Genomic DNA, 20,765 nt, shown 5'->3' with positions numbered 1-20,765 from the left:
ATAAAGTACTAGTTGTGTCAAAATGTCAGAGATGGATAGAATTGATTGCTGCAGCTGTAGGTGTGGGCACAGACCTAAGTGCTGTTGTTACATATAAAGACAATAATGGTGAAGATGCTGTCAATTCACAAACAATTGGTACTTTAAGAGCAGTGACAAGTACAGCACACATACTCCAGGCCACTCTGTTAATTTAAGTATTTCATGTTTTATTATATTGATTCAAGGTTATGGATTTGCACAGAGCAGCACAGCCTCCAGTGTCAGGCATATGAAGGCCATGCACTGCATTCTCTTTGAATCAAAGTCATTCTTTACAGTTCTAAGTATTAATACCAGGGTTGAGAAAACTATTTGAAAAGCAAGTGACAAATGACTTCAGAGTGGAAAAAGCTACCTGTTGGAGAAATCTAATTCGGTAACTAAAGCTTTACTTTGTAAAAATATATCAAATTGACATTGTATATGAGATATGAAATTATAAAAAAGTATAATACAAAAAAGACATTGCCATGCCATTAAAAAAATGCCTCTCAATTGATTTTATTGCAATTGATATTATTCTCAATCCCATTTTATCCATGGGAAAGTGCAAGAGATGTCAGCTTGGACCGTGTCCGTCAGTCAGACACATGCTCCAGAAACTAGAGGTCTGGTGGAGGTATTACCCCAAAAGCAGGATTATAGTGGTAAATTGTTCGTGAATGTTTTGTTCACTTTGAACTAATCTTTTTTATGACTGGGGTGTAATGAGTAGTCTCAGTGAGTGATTCGTTCATTTTCACAAAGTACATTCCCCCGTCACATGGCAGTTGCATAAGCTCAATCAGGACAGGAAACAGAAATGATTAGTTTGCGACTCAAATATGCGTCCTCAAGTTTGAGTCACTTGTTAATTTGTTATGCGACAGGTGTAGAGGCTCAGCCGCAGGGCTGTGGGCCGAGCAGCGGGAATGAGTCAACTCGTTCGTGTCTCATAATGTTGGGTTTGTGCCCTGCGTTCATTTGTTGCGTGACAGGCAGCTCAGCCACAAGCCTGTGGGCGTCGCACTGGGACAAAATGAAATGGATGACTTAAAAAAAGATTAGTTCAATTTACCACCCGAGGGTCAGTGATCCGAGTCAGTAAAGACTCGAACTTCCCAACACTACAGGATTACTCAGATAGACAGATCATTCCTAAAATAGCATGCAACATTTTTTCCCTCAACATTTGTTTTTAAAAATAGCAATAATCAACACTCCAAACAATAAAACTAGAAAAAACATTTTTGACTGGTGAGCTGTAGGAATACCCCTAAGAAGGAGTGGTGCTAGTGCAAGGGGTTGAATTACAGGAGATAATTTCAAAATGTTTTGACTTCACTAATATGGAGCTGTCAGACTGCCCATCTTTACAGTCTGTGAGTTCACAAATAACGGCAAGAAACTCATTTAACTACTTGAATAACAATGCAATATGAATGTAGTTGAACTACTAGCAAGCTAATGCAAAAACGACTAGCTTAACCATTTGTAGTTCATTATTTCTGTGTATACAGCTGTAATTTAAATAGCCATTTTAATGTTGCTTATTGTGGATATTTTTAAAGCAAAAGATCCTCTTTTAGTGTACTTGCTCAGACATGTTGATAAAATGGTGAAGAAAATTATCTAATCTGTGGTGATTAATTTGTTTCTTCCTGTCTGCCATGTTAAGTCATATCATGTAAATTTAATTTAGAAGAATATCACGGATCACACATTTGCCTCAAGAGCTTTACAATGTGTATGGCACACAACACCCTCCGTCCTCTGAGCCCAGCTTTGGATAAGGGAAAGCCCCGTGGCTCAGCTGACACTGAAATCAATATCCTGCTACCTCTCCAATTTGACTCTACTGTCTCCATTCCATGTGACACTTTTACACAAGATATTGAGGCAGAAAAATATATCAATATATCTTGCTTTTTTGAGATTCTTATTTGTGAGTCTTGTGCTTTGAGACTTCGATTCATTAGAATTAGAAATAAAGGGCCACTTTTATTCCTAAGAGCTTGTCATGTTTGGAATTTATGAACAAAAGGGAACAGGCACTTATCCGGATGTGTTTTGAGGGTCTAATTCTCTCCTTTCATACTCCCACACAGCAATGAATGGAAAGATTACTGAGCAGAACTACCGGGCACAGGCCCAGGGGCATAATGACAAGAAAACACACAAAATGACTACAAAGAGGCACAAAACATCCAATAAAAGACACAAAAAGGAGAAAAAATATGAACACACATAGTGCAGCTCACAGCTTGTGTGTTCTCCATCTTTACTTAATCTGATGTGTGTATCTACAGTGTGTATTACTTGGGGATGGATACATTATCTTTCATCCCATTCCATACTTTTCGATTATGCTTTGTCAGAGGTATGCAAACAGACTTCCTTGTAGAGATAAGTATCTGAAAATATCTTTAGATAAACATCATAACTCAAGCTTCCTGTGCTCTCTTCCCCGTGTATTTATTTTTCCCCTTAAAGTCATCTGAACCCAGTTTAAGCCCTAATCTCAACACCCTGGGAAGGCTGACCTGAGATAAGCCTGTGGTCCACAGCACCAATACCAGCCTTATCAGAAACATTTTTGATGGTAAAAATACAATTCAGCACATAACTTTTACATTAAAAACACATTGATTGTGAATCGCAGGCAGCAAGTGATGAGCATCAGCCAAACAGGGGCTCTACTGCAGAGGTGAGGGACTCAAATCACATGACAAAAAAAAAACCTCAACTTGATCTTGACTTGGTTTAGGAATAGACTTTTTTTTTATTTAAATTCCACATTTTTGTAGCTATTGATAAGCTGTGGGTTTTATTTTGATAGGGTGCTTTTTAGTGCAATATATGCAAATCTGGCAACCTATGAGGGGACACTGCATACCAGGAGAGCCATCATGTAGGGGGGTACTCCAAGAATAATAACATTTCAGAATCAAGAATAATGTTGATGATAGTATATAAAAAAAAGAATAGCATGAAATATTGCAGCTCAAAAGTGACATGACCACCATAACATCCAGCTTAATCCGTCACAACAATTAACACACAAAAAAGGTACCTGACTGTGTTTATATCCAATTTATGAGCTCTTTGGCTGGTAAAATGTCATCTAGAAAGCTTGTGTTAAATTTAAGACATTAAAGGCTTCAAATTGATTATGAAAATAAGACTTTCAAATATCTCGGGGACATTGTGACGAACTGTGACCATTTGTTTCATTTCCATTTTGCATTCACTTAATAATAATGATAAAATAAATCAGTCCATTTCAAAACACAACTTACTGTTATGCTGTTAATATTTTTTACAGACTTCCTGATTGAGTCCCAGCTAAATTGTCTACATGCTCAGGGTCGGTATTAATCTTCTATGTTTCTCATGGGTCTCGACTAGATCAAGGTTCAGGTGAGGGGGCTTCAGTATCAGTAAGATTTATAAGGCTGCAACAGTTTTTGTGAATGGTGAAAATAAACTGCCACTGTCTCTTAAGTGGTTTAGAGGTGGAAACTGGGGTCAACCAGTCAATTTCCCTCACTTGACTTGGGACTTTCATGACTCATAGCAGCGACTTGACACGCTCGATTCACCCCACAGTAACTTGAGACTTGCTCCTATGTGGCTCACTTTTGACTCTGCCTTACTGTCACGATGATTACTAAGTGGGAGAACTGCAAATAGTGACACATACAGCATTATTAAACACAGGGGATCCTGTGCTGCTGAATTTTCCAACAGTTTCTCTAACCCTTCTGATGATGCATTGTCTGTTCCTACCCTCAATTACGACCCAAGAGATTATTGTCAAAATCAGTGCCGTTACGAGACTGGTCCCCCCTCAAAAACAACCCCATAGATCGTTTGCGGGTGGGATGGGGGGGTGGATGTGTCCAACAAACGTCGGACAGGGTTTGTGTCCCATGTGAAAACAAAAGTAAACAATGTGATTTAAACATCACTGAACTTCCATGCCTCATGTTTTTCTTAAGTAACTATGTCACTTCTGTTAGTCACATCGTCCTTGTAACTTATTATATATTGTTTAAACTGTCTTTCAGAACGCCTTTCCAGGAACTTTTTGCCCTTAACCTAAATCAATGGTTTTGTAGCATACAGTTGAAACCAGAAGTTTACATACACTATATAAAAAGACATATGCTTTTTTCCTCACTGTCTGACATGAAATCAGACAATCACTTTTCCTGTTTTAGGTCCGTTAGGATTACCAAAATTATTTCTATTTGCTAAAGGCCAGAATAATGAGAGATGGATTTTTTTAGACAATTTTTTATTACTTTCTTCAAAGTCAGAAGTTTGCATACACTAACATTATTATGCCTTGAAACTATTTGGGAAAGCCCATATGATGCTGTCATGTCTTTGGAAGCTTCTGATAGGTTTATTGACAACATTTGAGTTAATTGGACACACTGCTTCTTTGTGTAACATCATGGGAAAGTCAAAAGAAATCAACCAAGATATCAGGAAGTGAATTGCGGACTTGCACAAGTCTGGTTCATACTTGGGTGCAATTTCAAGATGCCTGAAGGTGCCACATTCATCTGTTCAAATAATTATACCCAAGTATAAACACCATGGGAATGTCCAGCCATCATACCGCTCAGGAAGGAGACGGCTCTGTGTCCCAGAGATGAATGTGCTTTGGTCCAAAATGTGCATATCAACCCAAGAACAAAAGCAAAAGACCTTGTGAAGATGCTGGCTGAAGCTGGTAAGAGTGTGTCATTATCCACAGTGAAACGAGTACTGTACTGACATGGACTGAAAGGCCACTCTGCCAGGAGGAAGCCATTACTCCAAAAGAAACATAAAAAAGCCAGATTACAGTTTGCAAATGCAAACAGGGACAAAGACCTTCATTTTTGGAGACATGTCCTGTGGTTTTATCAGCCTTCAACATTTCCTGCAAAAATACCAAATGCACTGACATTTAATAACTCATTTGTCTTAGGATGTGGATAATGAATGACTTCACACAGATAATGAAAACAGAGTAACACACAGTAACACTTTTCAAGAAAAAGATTATTATTCAAAAATGTCTAACAATGCATATTACACTTCCATTTCTCAAAATACATATGAAAGAAATAAATATATATATATATATATTCTGGCCAGAAACTAAAATTGTAAAAGTTTTACTGTCCAATATAGTATTTTTAATTTAGTTGTGCACAACCCAGTACCTGTTCGAGCTCCGTGTTTCTCTCATTTCAATTACATCATCATTTTAAACTTGTACAGAATAACAGTAAGGAATAAACAAGGTATATGAGCTTACCTATATCAACAGATAAATGTGTTCAGACACCACATCCAAAATATATCACAGTTCAGGATATTTTTCTATTTTTCACGCAGAGCTAAATGCTCGCCTTTTCTCTCTCTACAGCAGGCTTAGCAGAGAGCGACACCAGCCCTGCGCAGCTACCACCTAGTGGACATTACCGCAAATTTTTTGCCACTGCTGAAAAGTGTTGAAAATTGAAATGACTCAATTAAAAACAAAGTAGCATAACCTGAACTATTGTGTCTCATTAATAAGTTAAAAAATAAATAAATAGGAAACTCATACTCTATGCTATATCTGAAGGTTCAGTTTTAATTGGCTAATGGATAATGTGAAAAATGTCTATTATAATGACAAATATTGATCACTCAAATACAGTATCCTTGCTTCAAAGATTTTAACGCCACCACCAAATTTGGGGTGGGTTACATAACTATAAGTGAGGTAGTTTTCTTTTACGCTATAAAATGACTTTAGCCATGTCACTAACTGCATCACTGTGCCACTCTCTTATATTAGAATATTAATACATGTCTTTAGGAGTCAGATGCTCTCATCTCCTTCTTAGACCAAGATGAGGCACATGAGCAACATATGCACCAACAATGGCCTCAATATTAAGTGATGCAATGCAGTAACAAGACGTCCTCCTCTGCCTCCACTCAGCTGCAGATGTCTCGCTTTGATGCCAGTCTTGAGCTTGGTACAAAATATGAGACTGAACTTTTTGGATGCACCTAAAGCACAACTTCCACCTCCTGATACTGAGCCTGACAACGCTGCTGGCATTCTGGAGAGCCTCATTGATATGCAGCTCACCTCCAGCAGTTTGGGAGAATAGAAGTGATTGCACTGCTGTCCCTAAGTAAAAGAAGAGAAGTAGGGTAAGAAGCTCACACTTCCACAGCCCCTGTATCCACATCACTGTGAATATTAGACCGTTTAACAGGGCCCTGTTCCTGCACTGGAGATTGATACTACAGGATGAAACACAAAGTTTAAATTAGCTATAATGTGAATGCCAATTGACCAATAAATAAGAAGCTGTCTATCCTCAAACCATGTTTTTCCATCAAATTCCTTCCAATAACACAACATACATATTCCACAAATTCTCTGTTTCTAGTGTTCTTCTCAAACTTAGTGACGTTTTTAAGTTTTATACATGAGTTGATCCAGTCTCTATGATATTTTGCATATTTGTCTTATATTTCAGCTCTCTACAGAGTTGTTGGGAATAAAAAAAAAAAGGTTTCATACCAAAAGAAGCTGATAAAATAACCATACTGCAGATATGGCATAATAATTTTCTTTAAAACAGCCAAACTGACATATTCATTGTTAAAGTGTGTCAGACAACATGGGGCTGTGCTCCATAGCTCCACCTCCTGGTTACAAAATTATAGACATGACAGGTAAGTGAAAATGTGCATATAAACATACAGGAGCCGTCATTTTAGACACAGTACATGGTTGTGCTGTATGTAAAACATAGCCTTAAAGACACAATTGCATCAATTGTAATCCCACAGATGCATGTGTGAGGCTGATATGCATATGCATGGTCTGCATACTATTACTGATATGGGTAAGCTGGCTGATGTAAAACTTCAGTGAGCACCTGCTTACGTAATACAAATCAGTCCTGCAGGCACCGGTTTAAGTTTAGTCAAAGATCAGTGAGATACATGCAATTTTGTGTCACAGCCTGCAGTGTGATAAAGTGGCTGGGATTTCAATGTAATGTGCTATGAAGAAGATAACGAGAAATCAATGTGGAATAATTAATCAGAGCTTGGAGTTGGCAATACTAAAAATAATCCATCCACCCAGATAAACCAGTATGTCTCCTCTCTAGAAGTTGCTGTGTGGAAAGCATTGCTTCTTCACTGACACAGACCAGATAACTAAATAAAATGGGGCTCTAAAATTCAAGATGATTCATGATGTTGGAGGGAATTACCAATTTTGCACCATTAATGTAATTGTCATTGACATTTTATTGAATTGATCAGGGTGTGGCTTTTTTTGCGAGGATCTGTAGCAAAAAAACGAACTTTTTTTTCTTAAGTCTGTAGAAAACTACCTATATGACTACCTATATGACATGTATCATTTCTGAGATCCATACTTTTACTTCCTTCAAGAGTTCCACTAGAACATGTTTCCACTCTTTAATGTTCAAAAAACACATTATTTTTCCACATATCGCTATCCATATATACATATATCACCCTCTGTTTGGAACTCTCCACTTTAGCGTCTGATTAAGGCTCAAGAAAGGAAATAAGACACTGCAGCACTGTGTTATTTCATAATTTTCACAGCACGATGCCTTCAGACTTCCACATCTGCAACTTTCTGGATATGGCTTTTTCAAAAAGTAATTTCCTGTCGTTCCTGTGACAGATATTTTACATTTCAAATGCAAAGACGCTGATTATTGTGTGGAGATGCTTGTAGTTGTCCTGGCAATTGCAGTGATTGGATAATTGATGTCAATATTGTTCACTCTGGAGTCTTTTGATGCCAATATGAAGAAATAATAGCAGGAATCAAAAGGATGCACAATGGTGTAAAATCACTGGTTATGTGCTTCAGTTTCCATTAGATAAAAAGCTTTGGTAGATTACTTTATTGTTCATAATGACTTTTATGGATTTTCATGTCCTCATGTCAGGATTTAGAGCCTGAAGACATTAGACTAACTGAAGCTTATTTGTGGTTATCTTTTGTCTGATCAGCAGGAAGGAGCCCCAGAGGCAGAGTGCTTCATTTTAACCCCAGTGCCGAGTCACTTTCGTGATCTCATCCCTTTCATGATACTGTTAGAGAAATGCATTGAGGAAACCTTTAAAATCAAATTAACTGACTCCAACAGTAAATCCTCTTACCAATTCTCTGCGCAGATCGTTTGATGGGGAATGATGAGCAGGAGACGTCCAAGTTCTCAGTTTAACATCATTTTATTACAATACGTCAAGGAATGTGCCGTTACAGAGTCTCTGGGTTCCATCTACACGTCCCTGACATCACATAGGCTGGTCAGTTCATGGAGGTTGGACCCCCCTTCTGTCCCTCGAACACTTTTTTATAACCTAACAATGTTTTACTAATATGTGGGTAGAACTCTCCAGAAGGTGCGTCCCTCTCGAACCGTTGATTCGTCAGTTTTAATCAATATTGTGGACACGTCATGTCACCAAGAAGAGAAGATAGTTACCTCCTCTCCTCAGCACACTGTGTCCATGACCTGACCTGCTCCCAAAACATTCAACACAACCTCCGGCTTTGTTATGACTTACAGAGATATTAGTGGAGACACAGTTTTTGCAATGTCCACATGAAATCTAAAATCTAAAATATGAAACATAAAATATATATTTTTTGAGATTATAAAATCTTAAATCAGTTTAAGCAAATGGAATATATGTATTTAAAGTAATCACAGTTTCTAAACCAATATTAACACACGATCATAATCATCGTATCAAAAGCATATTGCATGGTTAATCCATAATTGCATAGAGAGAGAGAGGGCACACACAAAGTTAGTTAATTACGCATGCATTTGATGGTGACCTTCGTCACACAGATAGTGACCCCCATACACAGAGACAGACAACAGAGACAGACAACAGAGACAGAATAACAGATTATTTCTATCAATTCCCCCTTTTGACCTCAAATCCATGAGGTCAATTAAAGCATGTCTTCATTTTCAGCATGGTATTACATTGTCACATTCATTAGTAGTAGCATTATCAGTGAGCAGCAAAGCATGCATTTCTGAGTGGATTAATGCCATTTGATAAGGGGAAGGGGATTTACCTTCGATGACCATGGAGATGAGGCAGACACTGAGAGATACAAGGGATACAACAGGACACACACAACACCGATACAGCTACCACCACTATGCTTGTGTCGTCTATGTCAATTCCTCCATATTGTCAGTGGATTTACTCACAAGATACCGTTTAAGTGTTAGAATGGTATTATATTACTACCAGACGGAGGGACCTCTGTGTCCTCCTCTGGTGTGGGTGGTGTGCCTCCACTCTCCCCCCTCAGCTCCAGGTGACACAGAATAATGAGCACTATAAGGAGAGATATCAAGCAGAGCAAAGCAGCTGTATCCAAAGCAATCTACCTGTAAGATACAACCACATTTTTGCAGTATATAATGTCAAACACAATTGATTATATGAATATGATGTTTCATGAATATATGATTCTCACAGCATATGTCGTTGCTGTTTCAACCTGATATGGACCTGCCCAATGTGGTTCCTTCCACTTCCTTTTGATGACCCTCAGCCACACCCACTCAGAGGGTCTTACACCCTTACCCGAGCTTTTCTTTGTCTGGAGCTGTCATGTCTCCTGGACCTATACAGAAAGGCTTCCAGTGCGGTTAGAGTGCTGTAAAAGGACACATGGTCCAACTGTGATAAGTCCAGGGGCACCCCACTTAGACCCACAGTGGCTGGTCCTTCAAAGCAACTATACTGTAGAATAGTGAAGCACACTCAGTGGAAATAAAACCGAATAAAGCACAGTCCACTGCATCAATACACTGATAATAACTGAATCAGTCTTGGAGAATAAATTGCAAGAAATGCTGGGCAAGTAAATAAATTGAGGTAGATTATGAGTCAAATATCCATTTGAAAAAGTTCTTTTAACCTTTTCAAAAATCTATTACAAAATAACTTTGACCAATGGAGTAAAAATAGACTGCATTTAGAACAGCTGCATTTTGCTGACATCCAGACCAATATAATGAATGGACTAAATTTAAATATGCTCTGTATGCATCTGAAGTTGCATTTAAAAAGCAACTCTCTCTGTTGTTCAAATGTTAAACCTGTTGCCGCAACAGGCAGAGACAACATATTACACTGTAAAACAGCTTGACTTCTCACAAACCCCCCCCCGCCTTTTTTTTTTTTCAAATAAACTGGCCTTCAAGACATCATGTCATAATGTTCTGCTATTTTTAGCAGCTGCTCTTTTGTGCAGAGATCCAAAAACTCCATTGAAGGAGAATAGAAAATAAAGAATAAAATAAAAAATAAAAAAAATAACTCATCAACTTGTGTACTTGTGTGTGCGCAAAACCAATGCAATGAACAGTGCAGCCACTGTGGCGCACAACCAGCCAAATACTTTGACCTAGACAGCAGATGCTCAACATCAAACACACAGAAAAAAATGTGGATCCTTGGTGATAAAAGTCTCATATCAATCCCAGATATTTATTATAAGGTCATGTCATGTATAAGGCACAAGGCACAACAGGAGTTTAATTAGCTGACCTTCAGAAAGGTAAACCAACTATGACTGGCAGAAAAACCTGGGAAATGTGTCCTGATAATATTAATATGAAACTAAAAATTGCAACTGCCATGAAAGAGATTTAACCTGGAGTCCTCACAGAGAAGTCTACACAAACAAACAATTACTTAAATATATAATGATGCATAATCAAAGATTTAGTTTTTATATTATGTTTTATATTATGTTATATTATATATTATAACCTATGCTATTCTATACCATATTACCAAACTTAACCATATACTGTCTCACATATCCTTCCCTTTATTATAAGAGTCTATATTATGTTATTATGTTTCATTGACTCTTGCATTACAACTATTTTATTCTAATCTATTAATTATCTTAGCACACAAAATATACATAAAAGACTACAGAACACTTAAAAAAGGACACAAAAAGCTTATGCAGATTACATCCACATCAAAAAGTATCATCCATGCATCAGATACAGCTACAGCTTCAAAACAAATCCAGGAAGATAAAAGTCCTCAAAGCTACATGGAAACCTGCACACGTTCATTTACAGCTAACAAGACACTGGAAAAACCCAAGAAGAAATTCAGAAAGTAGGAAAGTCCTCATTACTCTGTCCCTCAATGTGCAAGTACAACAGCAGAAAAAGAGTTTAATATCTGCAAACACCACAAGTTTAGGCTTCCCAATGAACCAGCGATCAGACAGGAGGACCACCAATAAACTCATGTTGCATAACGTTACACGGTGTAACCTCAGCACTATAAATATAACGTGAAAATCAATCACACAAATGAAACTCACCATCTCAGTGTTGCAGCTGCGTGTCAGCGGCATCCTTAAACTTTAGCGCATCCAAAGTTTTTTAAACTCTGTCGTCGCAGCAACGCAGGGCACGTCACAAGATGACCTTTCACCTGCGATCAATTTATTTATAGTGTAGTATATTTTATGTTACAAGTGGTATATTTTATGTTACTTATAATATAAGTGTTCTGCTTTACTAAAGAAGCTACAGTCTGACCTTTTGTTCAGAACAGAACTGTAACAACTGGTTTAAACCAGAATATTGAACTGTAAGATCTGGGAGTTGTCAGACAGTAGAGGCGTTGGAATTTGAATATAAACATATATAAACTATATATATATAACATATACAAACAAATAAAAGTATAGGTTGTATCCTTTTAAGGTTAAAAAGTAGACTTAGCAGCGTGCTCATGCCCGGGAAAACATGCACGTGTTGCGTATGGACTGGAACATTCGAATTAAATGATCTTACACACAGACAGAAAAGCCAGAGAGAACTGAGGGCTCCATTGGACTCGGGACCACCTTTTTTCAGCAGCCTTGAAATTGACAAAGTTCTCCTCCGCTGTACCTAGGCAGTGCATTCTGATGTTTGATAATAAAGAAAACTAAAAGGAACTTCGACTTGGTCTTTAATCCACTTTTCTCACTCAGAGAGGTAGTAAATTTATTCTACAATAGCTAAATTATTATAGTTCATTATGTTGCTCAAGATAAGGACAGCTCGCAGGCTTTTACAATAGATATATAATGAATTTAATATTTCCTGACAAAGGGGCACTTTGGAGTTAAGAAATCAAGAGACAAAGGGAAAGGTGGTCCCTCAGCCAGATATGCAGTTGCATGCAATTTCAACCAATGATTCGAAGTTGTGTGAAAAGGTTTCCCAAGAAATATAACCTGAATTGGCCTGATATGGAGGGGCTATAATTAAAGGTCAACATTTTGAACTTTTGCACACATATCCTGCTCAATGTGCTCTTCAGCAAGTCTCTTGGACCATAAAAGTCTGTTTTTTTGTTTGCAAAAACTGATTTGTGACATTTCCTTTAAAACCGTCTATGTATTGTCCCAGTCATTTTAATGCCTGGGACAACTAAATGTTCAGTTGTTTAGACAAATATAATCATAACAACAAAAATAGCTCACAAGAGTTTAATTTAAGAGCTGATATCTAGCCATTTTCCATGGTTTTCTTGTTAATGGTTTTTGTTATTATCAAGAAAACCATGGAAAATGGCTAGATATCAGCTCTTAAATTAAACTCTTGTGAGCTATTTCTGCTGTTGTCATTATATTTGTCCAAACAAACCTTTAGTTGTACCAGGCATCAAAGTGAACAAGAAATCGAAGACTTGATGACTGTAGGTCAAATAATCTTGTTGAAAAGTATGTGGAAGGTTATTTGGAATCTGATCAATGGAATTTGGCCATAAATCAGTGACAGCTTGTCCTATAATGTGACCAAACTTGGATGATATTTGTAAATAAAGCTGTTGACGTATACAGCCTTAAATACATCACACATAAAGTACAGCAGGGAATAGACTGCCTCTTTCTGTTTTCAATGAAGGTGAAAAACAACAAGAAGAAAATCAATGGAAACTAAAGATTGATGTCTGATGAACATGTCTGGTCTCATTCAGAAAAAAAAAACCCTATGGCAACCATATAAATTTTGACAAAGATAGATAAGATGAGCCTTGAAACTGACCTTGTATGAGCAGCCTACAATTATTTGTGACGCACAAATATCTAAGTAGAATTTATTATTAATATAAGTATCGTGCATTCACTGCCGTGTGTGATCATGATTGCAAATCTTCATGTATTTAGTTGCGAAACAAAATGCAATCATTTGTCTCCAGTCCTGCTGAGAGACATTAATCTGCATTGTGTCTAGTGGAAGATTGTGTCCTGATGATTTCTGCTTTTTTGTTGTGAGTGTAAATTTGATCAATTAAATCTAAATCATCAGAAACTCAGCCATGTTTCATTCCTGCTGCTCAGGCTTATACTGACAAGAAAGTGAAGAAGTATATCTCCCTCAACGTCAAAATAGTTCTGTAATATATAATGTGTTGTCACTGAGAGGGCATAAAACTACACAGCAAAATCTGTCGTGTTGTTTTTTCAGTGTTGATGATTTTGAGTTAGTGAATGTTGATTTTGGATTTGTTTTAACACTTGTAGTGATCAAAAAGCTCTGGCAGCGTTGTTACATGTTAACACCTGACACTGAGTTAGATTCACTTCAGTTGGAGTTGATTTTCAGATTTTGTGACCTGTATGTTCGGCGAAAGACAGAATGCACTTTTAATGTATCGTAAAACAAAACAATTAATGTTAGTTATCACATTAGTGAAAGTAAATAACATGATTTTAGGGTTAAAATTACACTTTAATGTGTCACAGTAACACAATGTATGTTAAAAATGAACACTCACAATGAAAGGGAATAACACGATAGTGTTGAAAATACATTTTGTGTCATAAAATACGCAATGTATGTTAAAAATTAACACGCAAAGTTAAAAGGAATGACACAATTTGGAGTTAAAAGTGCACTTGTGTCATAAAACACCAAGGGTGTTAAATATTAAACACAATTAAAGAGTTGAAATATTAACACTTTTCAAAGTGTAATTTTAACTCAGAATCCGTGAGAACTATATAAACTCAGAAAAAGTGTTAAATTTAACACACTGTGAGTTGAATTAACACTCCCGATTTTGCTGTGTAGTTAGCAAGCAGGCAGAGAATTTGAAACTTAATTGGTGACTCTAAATTGCCCGTAGGTGTGAATGAGAGTGTGAATGGTTCTCTGTCTCCGTGTCTGCCCTGTCATAGTCTGGTGACCTGTCCAGGTTGTACCCCGCCTCTCGCCCAATGTCAGCTGGGATCGGCATCAGCCCCCTGCGACCTGAGTGCGGATGAGCTGTTAGTGATAATGAATGAATAAATCAAACCTTGTGTGGAATAAAGAAAAACTCTCAGAGATACATGTTTTAAAAAAAAAACACCCATTACTGTCAAGAAGAATTGAGTAGGTAAAAAGGCAGTCTGGAAGTGTGTACATGTAGAATATAGAAGAATGAAGGAAAATAGCATATGTCTAATTATGATTAAAGAGCAAGTCTAGGTGCTATATAAATACTATAAACATAACAAAAATGCTCAGTCTACGGAGAAAGAAAGCGTTGGGACTTCTGAAAGGTTGTGATGTCACAAGTGTGCTATTTGTTAGTCGAGAGTGCCTTGAAATCACATCATTTGTTGACTCTAAATTGTCCGTCAGTGTGATTATGAGATTGAATGGTTTTCTGTCTCTGTGTGACAGCAGAGTGATGGTCTGGCCACCTTTCCAGGGTTTGCCCTGCCTTCGCCTACTGTCAGCGGGGATTGGCTTCAGCCCCCCTACAACCCTGAATAGAATAAGTTGTTACAGATAATGAATGGATGGATATTGGCAACATGGTTGGCAGCTCATCTGATGCTGCTGTGGGGTACGTCTAACAAAAATAACACCAGAGTGTGTACAAAAAATGGCAGCACGCATGGAGGAACAAAAACTTCAAATTTGTGTTCGACCCATGTTGACCTAAACTCAGCCTCAGCTGCCATTTGGACGGTTTTGTCTTGTTTGTCTCACAGCAGGTTTCCACCACTTAAATAATCTGAGGCCTCTTTTTCAGCGAAACCATACTGTCAATTATCTCCAAACTACCACCTAAAGAAAAAACCCAGGCAGACCACTATTTCTATAAAACAGCAAGAGCCTGGGATACAGTGGGGCTGTCTTATGATACCTGTTATTTTGCACCTATTGCAGAATCTCAGCTTGAGATGGTGAACACACCAAAGACAACTAATGTGTCTTAACCCTCCTGTTATGTTCATTTCTCAGGAATAGCAATAATGTTTGTGGCATGTTTAATTATCAAACAGTGTGAGAAACCAAAAAATCCCAATAAACATTGTTTATATTTTATTATTAACTCCAATCAATATTTAGTGCAATGGTGTTCTTTACCTCTCACGTCATGGTTCAAAGAGGATAATTTGTGCATTAAAGAAATGCAAAGACCTACATATAAAATACAATGGTTTTACAATGGACATTGATTTAAAAAAATATATTTTACAATTTAAAATTTTTGAAAATATGTGAAATTAACCATTTTGATTGTATATGTTGATTGCACTTATTAAGCTAAGCAGAAAAAGCTTCATCCTGAAAAAATATATTTTAAAAAAAGTTTTTAAACTTTGAAATGGCTCAATTTGACCTGCAACATAACAGAAGGGTTAATGGCATGTATCATCATGACTTATTTTGGATATTATACCTTTTTTATGAAATACTTAAAAAATACCCTGAACCTGTAGCATTGAACCGAAGCTTTATGAGATGCATGTTTAACTGTTTAATGAAATCATAGTTTGTTATGCTCTAAGGTAACAGAAATTGGTATTATGACTTCCTTTTATAATCTTTCAAAGACAATAAAAAAGCACAAATCTTACATTCTTACTGATTCTCACTTTCTGAAAACATGACAAGATGTCTGAACATAGATAATAAATAATAAAATAAAAAAACATTCCCTACATGTGAAATTATTGTATTTAGCTTTTGTAACAGGCACCCATGCTTGTGGCCGTCCCTGTGGGTTATTAAGGTGTTTGACATTCTCTTAAGTTGTCCTTGCAGCATCTTTTCCCCAATGAGACGCAGCTAATGGAGCTCTGCACTGAATTCAAAATAGAGGAAGCTGCTGCATCTCAATATCCAGCCAACCTGACTCCATTTATTTATATTACCTTGTCCTTCAAGGGCAATTATAATTGAATAAGAAACACAAAATCTAACCTTGAATGTTATTCCAAAATTAATTGTCTCTGGAGGGAACTTTTGCAGTTAAATATAAAAGCCTGAAATGATGATAATGTGCCATAAATTCAGCAATATAAAGGTGAATAATAGGACAATGACTCTCTCTCTATAATACCTCTGCTCCACTAACGTTTTCTTCTCGCTCACTCCTCCAGCTGTTAGTGTATGACCCGGCTGCTGTGCGCGTGCATGGAGACGGAGGAGCAGTCAGCGTCACACTGACGAGCTCTGTGAAGCGCGTCATTATCGCACTACAGTGGCAGTGCGCTCTCCAACCTGCGGCCACTGCATACACAGCAGGAATACAACACACACATCACCTGCAGGATGTCTGGGATCACTGGGAATTTGGATTGCGAGGAGTGTTTATCTTCGGCGCATGTGGCCAACAGCACGGAGACACATCCGCGCGCCACTGTGGATGATGACGATGAACTTCTGAGGTACATCTGGAGAGAGTACTTACACCCCAAGCAGTATGAATGGGTTCTCATTGTGGCTTACATTATCGTCTTCTTCGTCTCGCTGATTGGGAACTCGCTGGGTAAGTTGCGCCTGTGATATATTTAATGTCTTCTTCCATTCATGCGTAATCAGCACTGCAAATATCCCACAGTACACTTTTGACAACTTTTTCTGAATGTGAATGAAGGTATTGCTACACGGGGACGAATCTTAATGCCACAGTAATTCAATAGCAAAACTATAATAATAACAGGGCAGTTTTTCTGTTGATGTTCAGTGGAATAGGAGCTGCTGAGGAGAAGCCAGGGCGCGTAATGTTCACAATTGGACCCCCGCAGATGTGTTTGAAGATACAGATTGTACAAATTATATATCTCTCATGGCACTAGGGGTGGGACTACTTCTCTCAGTACAAGATAATTGGAGAAAAAGCTTTATGCACACACAGGCTGATGTTATTCATAATACTGTAATTTTGTCTGCATTTATTGTATTCTGTTCCCTATCTTTTTATCTTATTGGGCTGTTTCTTTGGTTTCCAATGTATTTCCATAAAGGACTGACTCACACTCTGAATACTATAATGTGATAAAATGGCTGTGGACAGAAACAATTTTACCATATAAACAGAAAGGAAATTAAAGACTTCAAATATATTGTGTATGATAACGATTTATTGAGAAACAATTGGGAAATATTTGGAAATAACTGTTTTTTGTTTGTGTCCAGTTTTATTAGAGCCAAAATCCTTCAAATATGATGTCATCATAAGTAACATGTTTTCTGGTAATTCAAAAATGACCTTTTCTCTTTTTAAGTAAAGAACTTTAGTGCAAAATCAAGTGCCAAACACAGATTAATCAGGTTAGGACATTATTTAATTTAATGGCACAGGAGTATTCTCATGAACAACAAAGCTGAATTAATGAATGACGGAATGAATACATGAATGAATGAAAGAAGGAAGGAAGGGAATCCTGCACACTTGGAAAACACTACTCACAACATCTGGGTTCCCAGTAGACCTTTACATTTACACATTTTTGATAGACAATGAATGTAATTCTCTCCCAGCCCCTAGTTCGTACCAGGGACAGAGTCCACTCATGCTGCCCTGCACAAGCTCTAACAAGCTGCTCAGTTTGATCAATCTCAGCCTCGCCTGCAGTTGGATTTCTGTGCAAATGTACGGTCGTCTCACTGCAGGATTCCTGCCTCTTATCAGCTGAAGCTATTTTTCTTCACCGGAACAATTTTCTTGATCAATATCACATTTTGGTTATAAATGCTGTCTCAACAAAAGATCTGAACCATGGAATATTGCTTTGCAAAAAGTACAACTTTTTAATGTTCTCTTTTGCAACTAGATGTACTATACAGATGATATTCTCCCCATCTTGTGAGACTGTGTAATACATGGTACCCAGTGTTCCTAAACTTGCCACACAATGGGATAGTTTGGCTTCTACAAAAAGAAAACCCCATTCAAAGATTGTATCCAATGGATTGGGGGCAACAAGAAAAGCTTCATGTTGTAGAAAACTCCCAACCATTATTGATCCTGCCATACGAATCAGTGTAGCAGGTCTTTCATTCTCACGGACAGACTGAATGTGAATGACAAGGGCCTGCACAAGCAGTGACTGCAGTAATCAGACACTTATATTGATCACTCCAATGTTTTCACTCGAATCATTCACCTGTTTCATAGCATCCTTGTCAGTCAGCAGGAAACAAGTTCTTCATTTGGTCCACAGATTTCATGAGTGATTTTATAGGAAATTGTATTGTGAAGTCAAAAATAAACAGAAAACACATCAATATGTCTTCTATTTCCCACAGAAAAAGAAACTCTGAATATACCTTAACCCCTTAGATGTCAGACAGCCCTCCAGCAGGCACACTTTTGTCTTTTGGGGGCTGGGGTGGGTTCAGTTTTTTAACAACATAGTGAAGATATGAAACTGGACGACAGGAACAGAAATCCATTGGTACCAATAAGGGGGCAGAATGAAAAGGGGTTAAAGCTCCATATAGAATACTCATAAAATATGTAGAGGTTGCCCAGCTGTCTAACTCTGATCTATATTTACCAGAAAAATGTGCTTCTCTTTGTCTAATAACTTCAGGGAATATTTGGGAAATACTGGCAGGCTTCATCAGACGTGCCATGAGCTTCAGAGCCAGAGCTGACAGGTTCTCATTATAGTCGCCTCCATTAGATTAGGAATCACAATGGTAAATAGCAAAACACAAGGCTTTTAAAATCCTCACTCAAGTACAAGTGTGGGATTTTCTCTTCCCCCTTTGGCAGTGAGAGAAGTTACACAAACAGTGTCAATGTGTGCTTATGATGTAGGCCTGATGGTGAACTCAATGCAGCTAGCTCTTTCGCCCCCTGGAGCACTCTTCAAATCTTTATGTACATGCTTGTTTTGAACAGAGACTGCAGTGGTATTCTACAGACCTGTCCGAGAGAAGTTAGTTAGCTCTGGAGAGTCGCCACAGACACCAGGCGCCACAACTGTGGTCTACTGCCAAATATTGTAAGCTTTCTCTGGTGGTGATAGGCTTAGTCAGCATTGTGTGAATTAATTTGGCTGTTTAGATGTTTATTTGTAGGTCCCTAGATGAAGATTTCAAGGTGCTTATATTAAGCAATAGCTCACGACAAGCCGTGGTATGTTGGGATTATACCACGGCAAAGGGGCGTTGTTCGGCTTGATGCAAAGCTATGGCAATATTAAAGTGATGGACATAGCAGCGTGTCCTTTATTCATTCATTTCAACCAATACACATGTGAACACCTGGAATGTATGAAGGTGCGCTACCTTAAAGGGACAGCGTCCCTATAACGTAGCATCAGAGACTAAGCATATATAGCTGAGTAAATAACACAGTGTGGTGAATTATGTCCAGTGTCCACTTCAATTTGTCACATGTGATCATATAAGGTACGATAGCAAGTTGGCGCTGCTCGGCGCTGTCCGCGGTGCTGAACTGGGTGACAGCCGAGACTGACAGCGGAGATTTCTCTCTCTCAAGAACATTCACTTAAACACAAAGACTGAAAAGATATAGATTTTCGGAGAGTCTCTCTCCATTTATTTAGTCTATAGTTAGGCCACCACGGAGGTCGAAGATGACCATAAATGTTTCCATTTTGCACGCTAGAAAAACAGTTTGATACTTATCGGAGATTAAAGAGACTGCCGCACAAGCTCTTTTGGTTGCTAAGTAACGGCAGGAAGTCCTAAACACCTCGTATAAAAAGATGAAAGCAGAGTACTACAAAATTGTGACAAGGAATTGGATGCCACAGCTGTGGTATACGGGATTTATACAATGGCTAACAACCAATCAGACTGCTTGATTCGAGCCATCCGTTTTATAATTGATATTGTTATACCACTAGGCTCAAATTAATATGCAGGCTCAAATGAATATGTGTATCTGAAAGGAGTCACCACAGACAATTATCATCTGACTATACAGTTACCCTCGGACATATGATCATGTTGTGATCTTTCAGCTCATTGTTTTGATTTTATGGCCTATAAATTTACTGGTTTGATTTACTGTCACCACTCCCATGAGTGTTGTTTCCACATGCAGCTCTGATCACTTCACTGTATACTACCTGCCCAGCGCCAAACAGCAGAGATATGTTCAGTAAAGCCTGGACTTCACTGTCCATTTGCCCTTTTTCCCCCTTTTTTTTCATTACAAGCTGTTTGTGTTTCGTGTTGTTCGTTGTTTATACAGAAAATGTGATAAGATGGTTGGTGTTACATTGGTTCTGTTTGGCCAATCAATCACGAGAACCTACTCTAGATTATGAGCTAAATAACTTCTAAAATAAAAACAGGGGTTCATAGTAACTCTAAAAAAGTTCCCCCAAGGCAAAAACATCAAATATGTAAATG

At 37.9% G+C, this 20,765-nt stretch overlaps 1 protein-coding gene across 1 annotated transcript in view; it reads left to right on the top strand.

The window, feature by feature from the left end:
- Positions 1-16,689: 16,689 nt before the first annotated feature.
- Positions 16,690-20,765, top strand: part of hcrtr2 (hypocretin (orexin) receptor 2) — a 30,145-nt gene continuing 26,069 nt past the window's right edge. Inside the window, exon 1 of the mRNA XM_059358837.1 lies at positions 16,690-16,917. Within this exon, the coding sequence (XP_059214820.1) occupies positions 16,701-16,917 (217 nt within the window). The 5' untranslated portion in view covers positions 16,690-16,700. The remainder of the gene's footprint in view (positions 16,918-20,765) is intronic.

This window comes from Centropristis striata, chromosome 20 (genome assembly GCF_030273125.1).
Source record: "Centropristis striata isolate RG_2023a ecotype Rhode Island chromosome 20, C.striata_1.0, whole genome shotgun sequence".
In the NCBI taxonomy this organism is placed as follows: Eukaryota; Metazoa; Chordata; class Actinopteri; order Perciformes; family Serranidae; genus Centropristis; species Centropristis striata.
The sequence above is the reverse complement of the archived record's forward strand: the minus strand, read 5'-3'. Positions and strand labels throughout refer to the sequence as shown.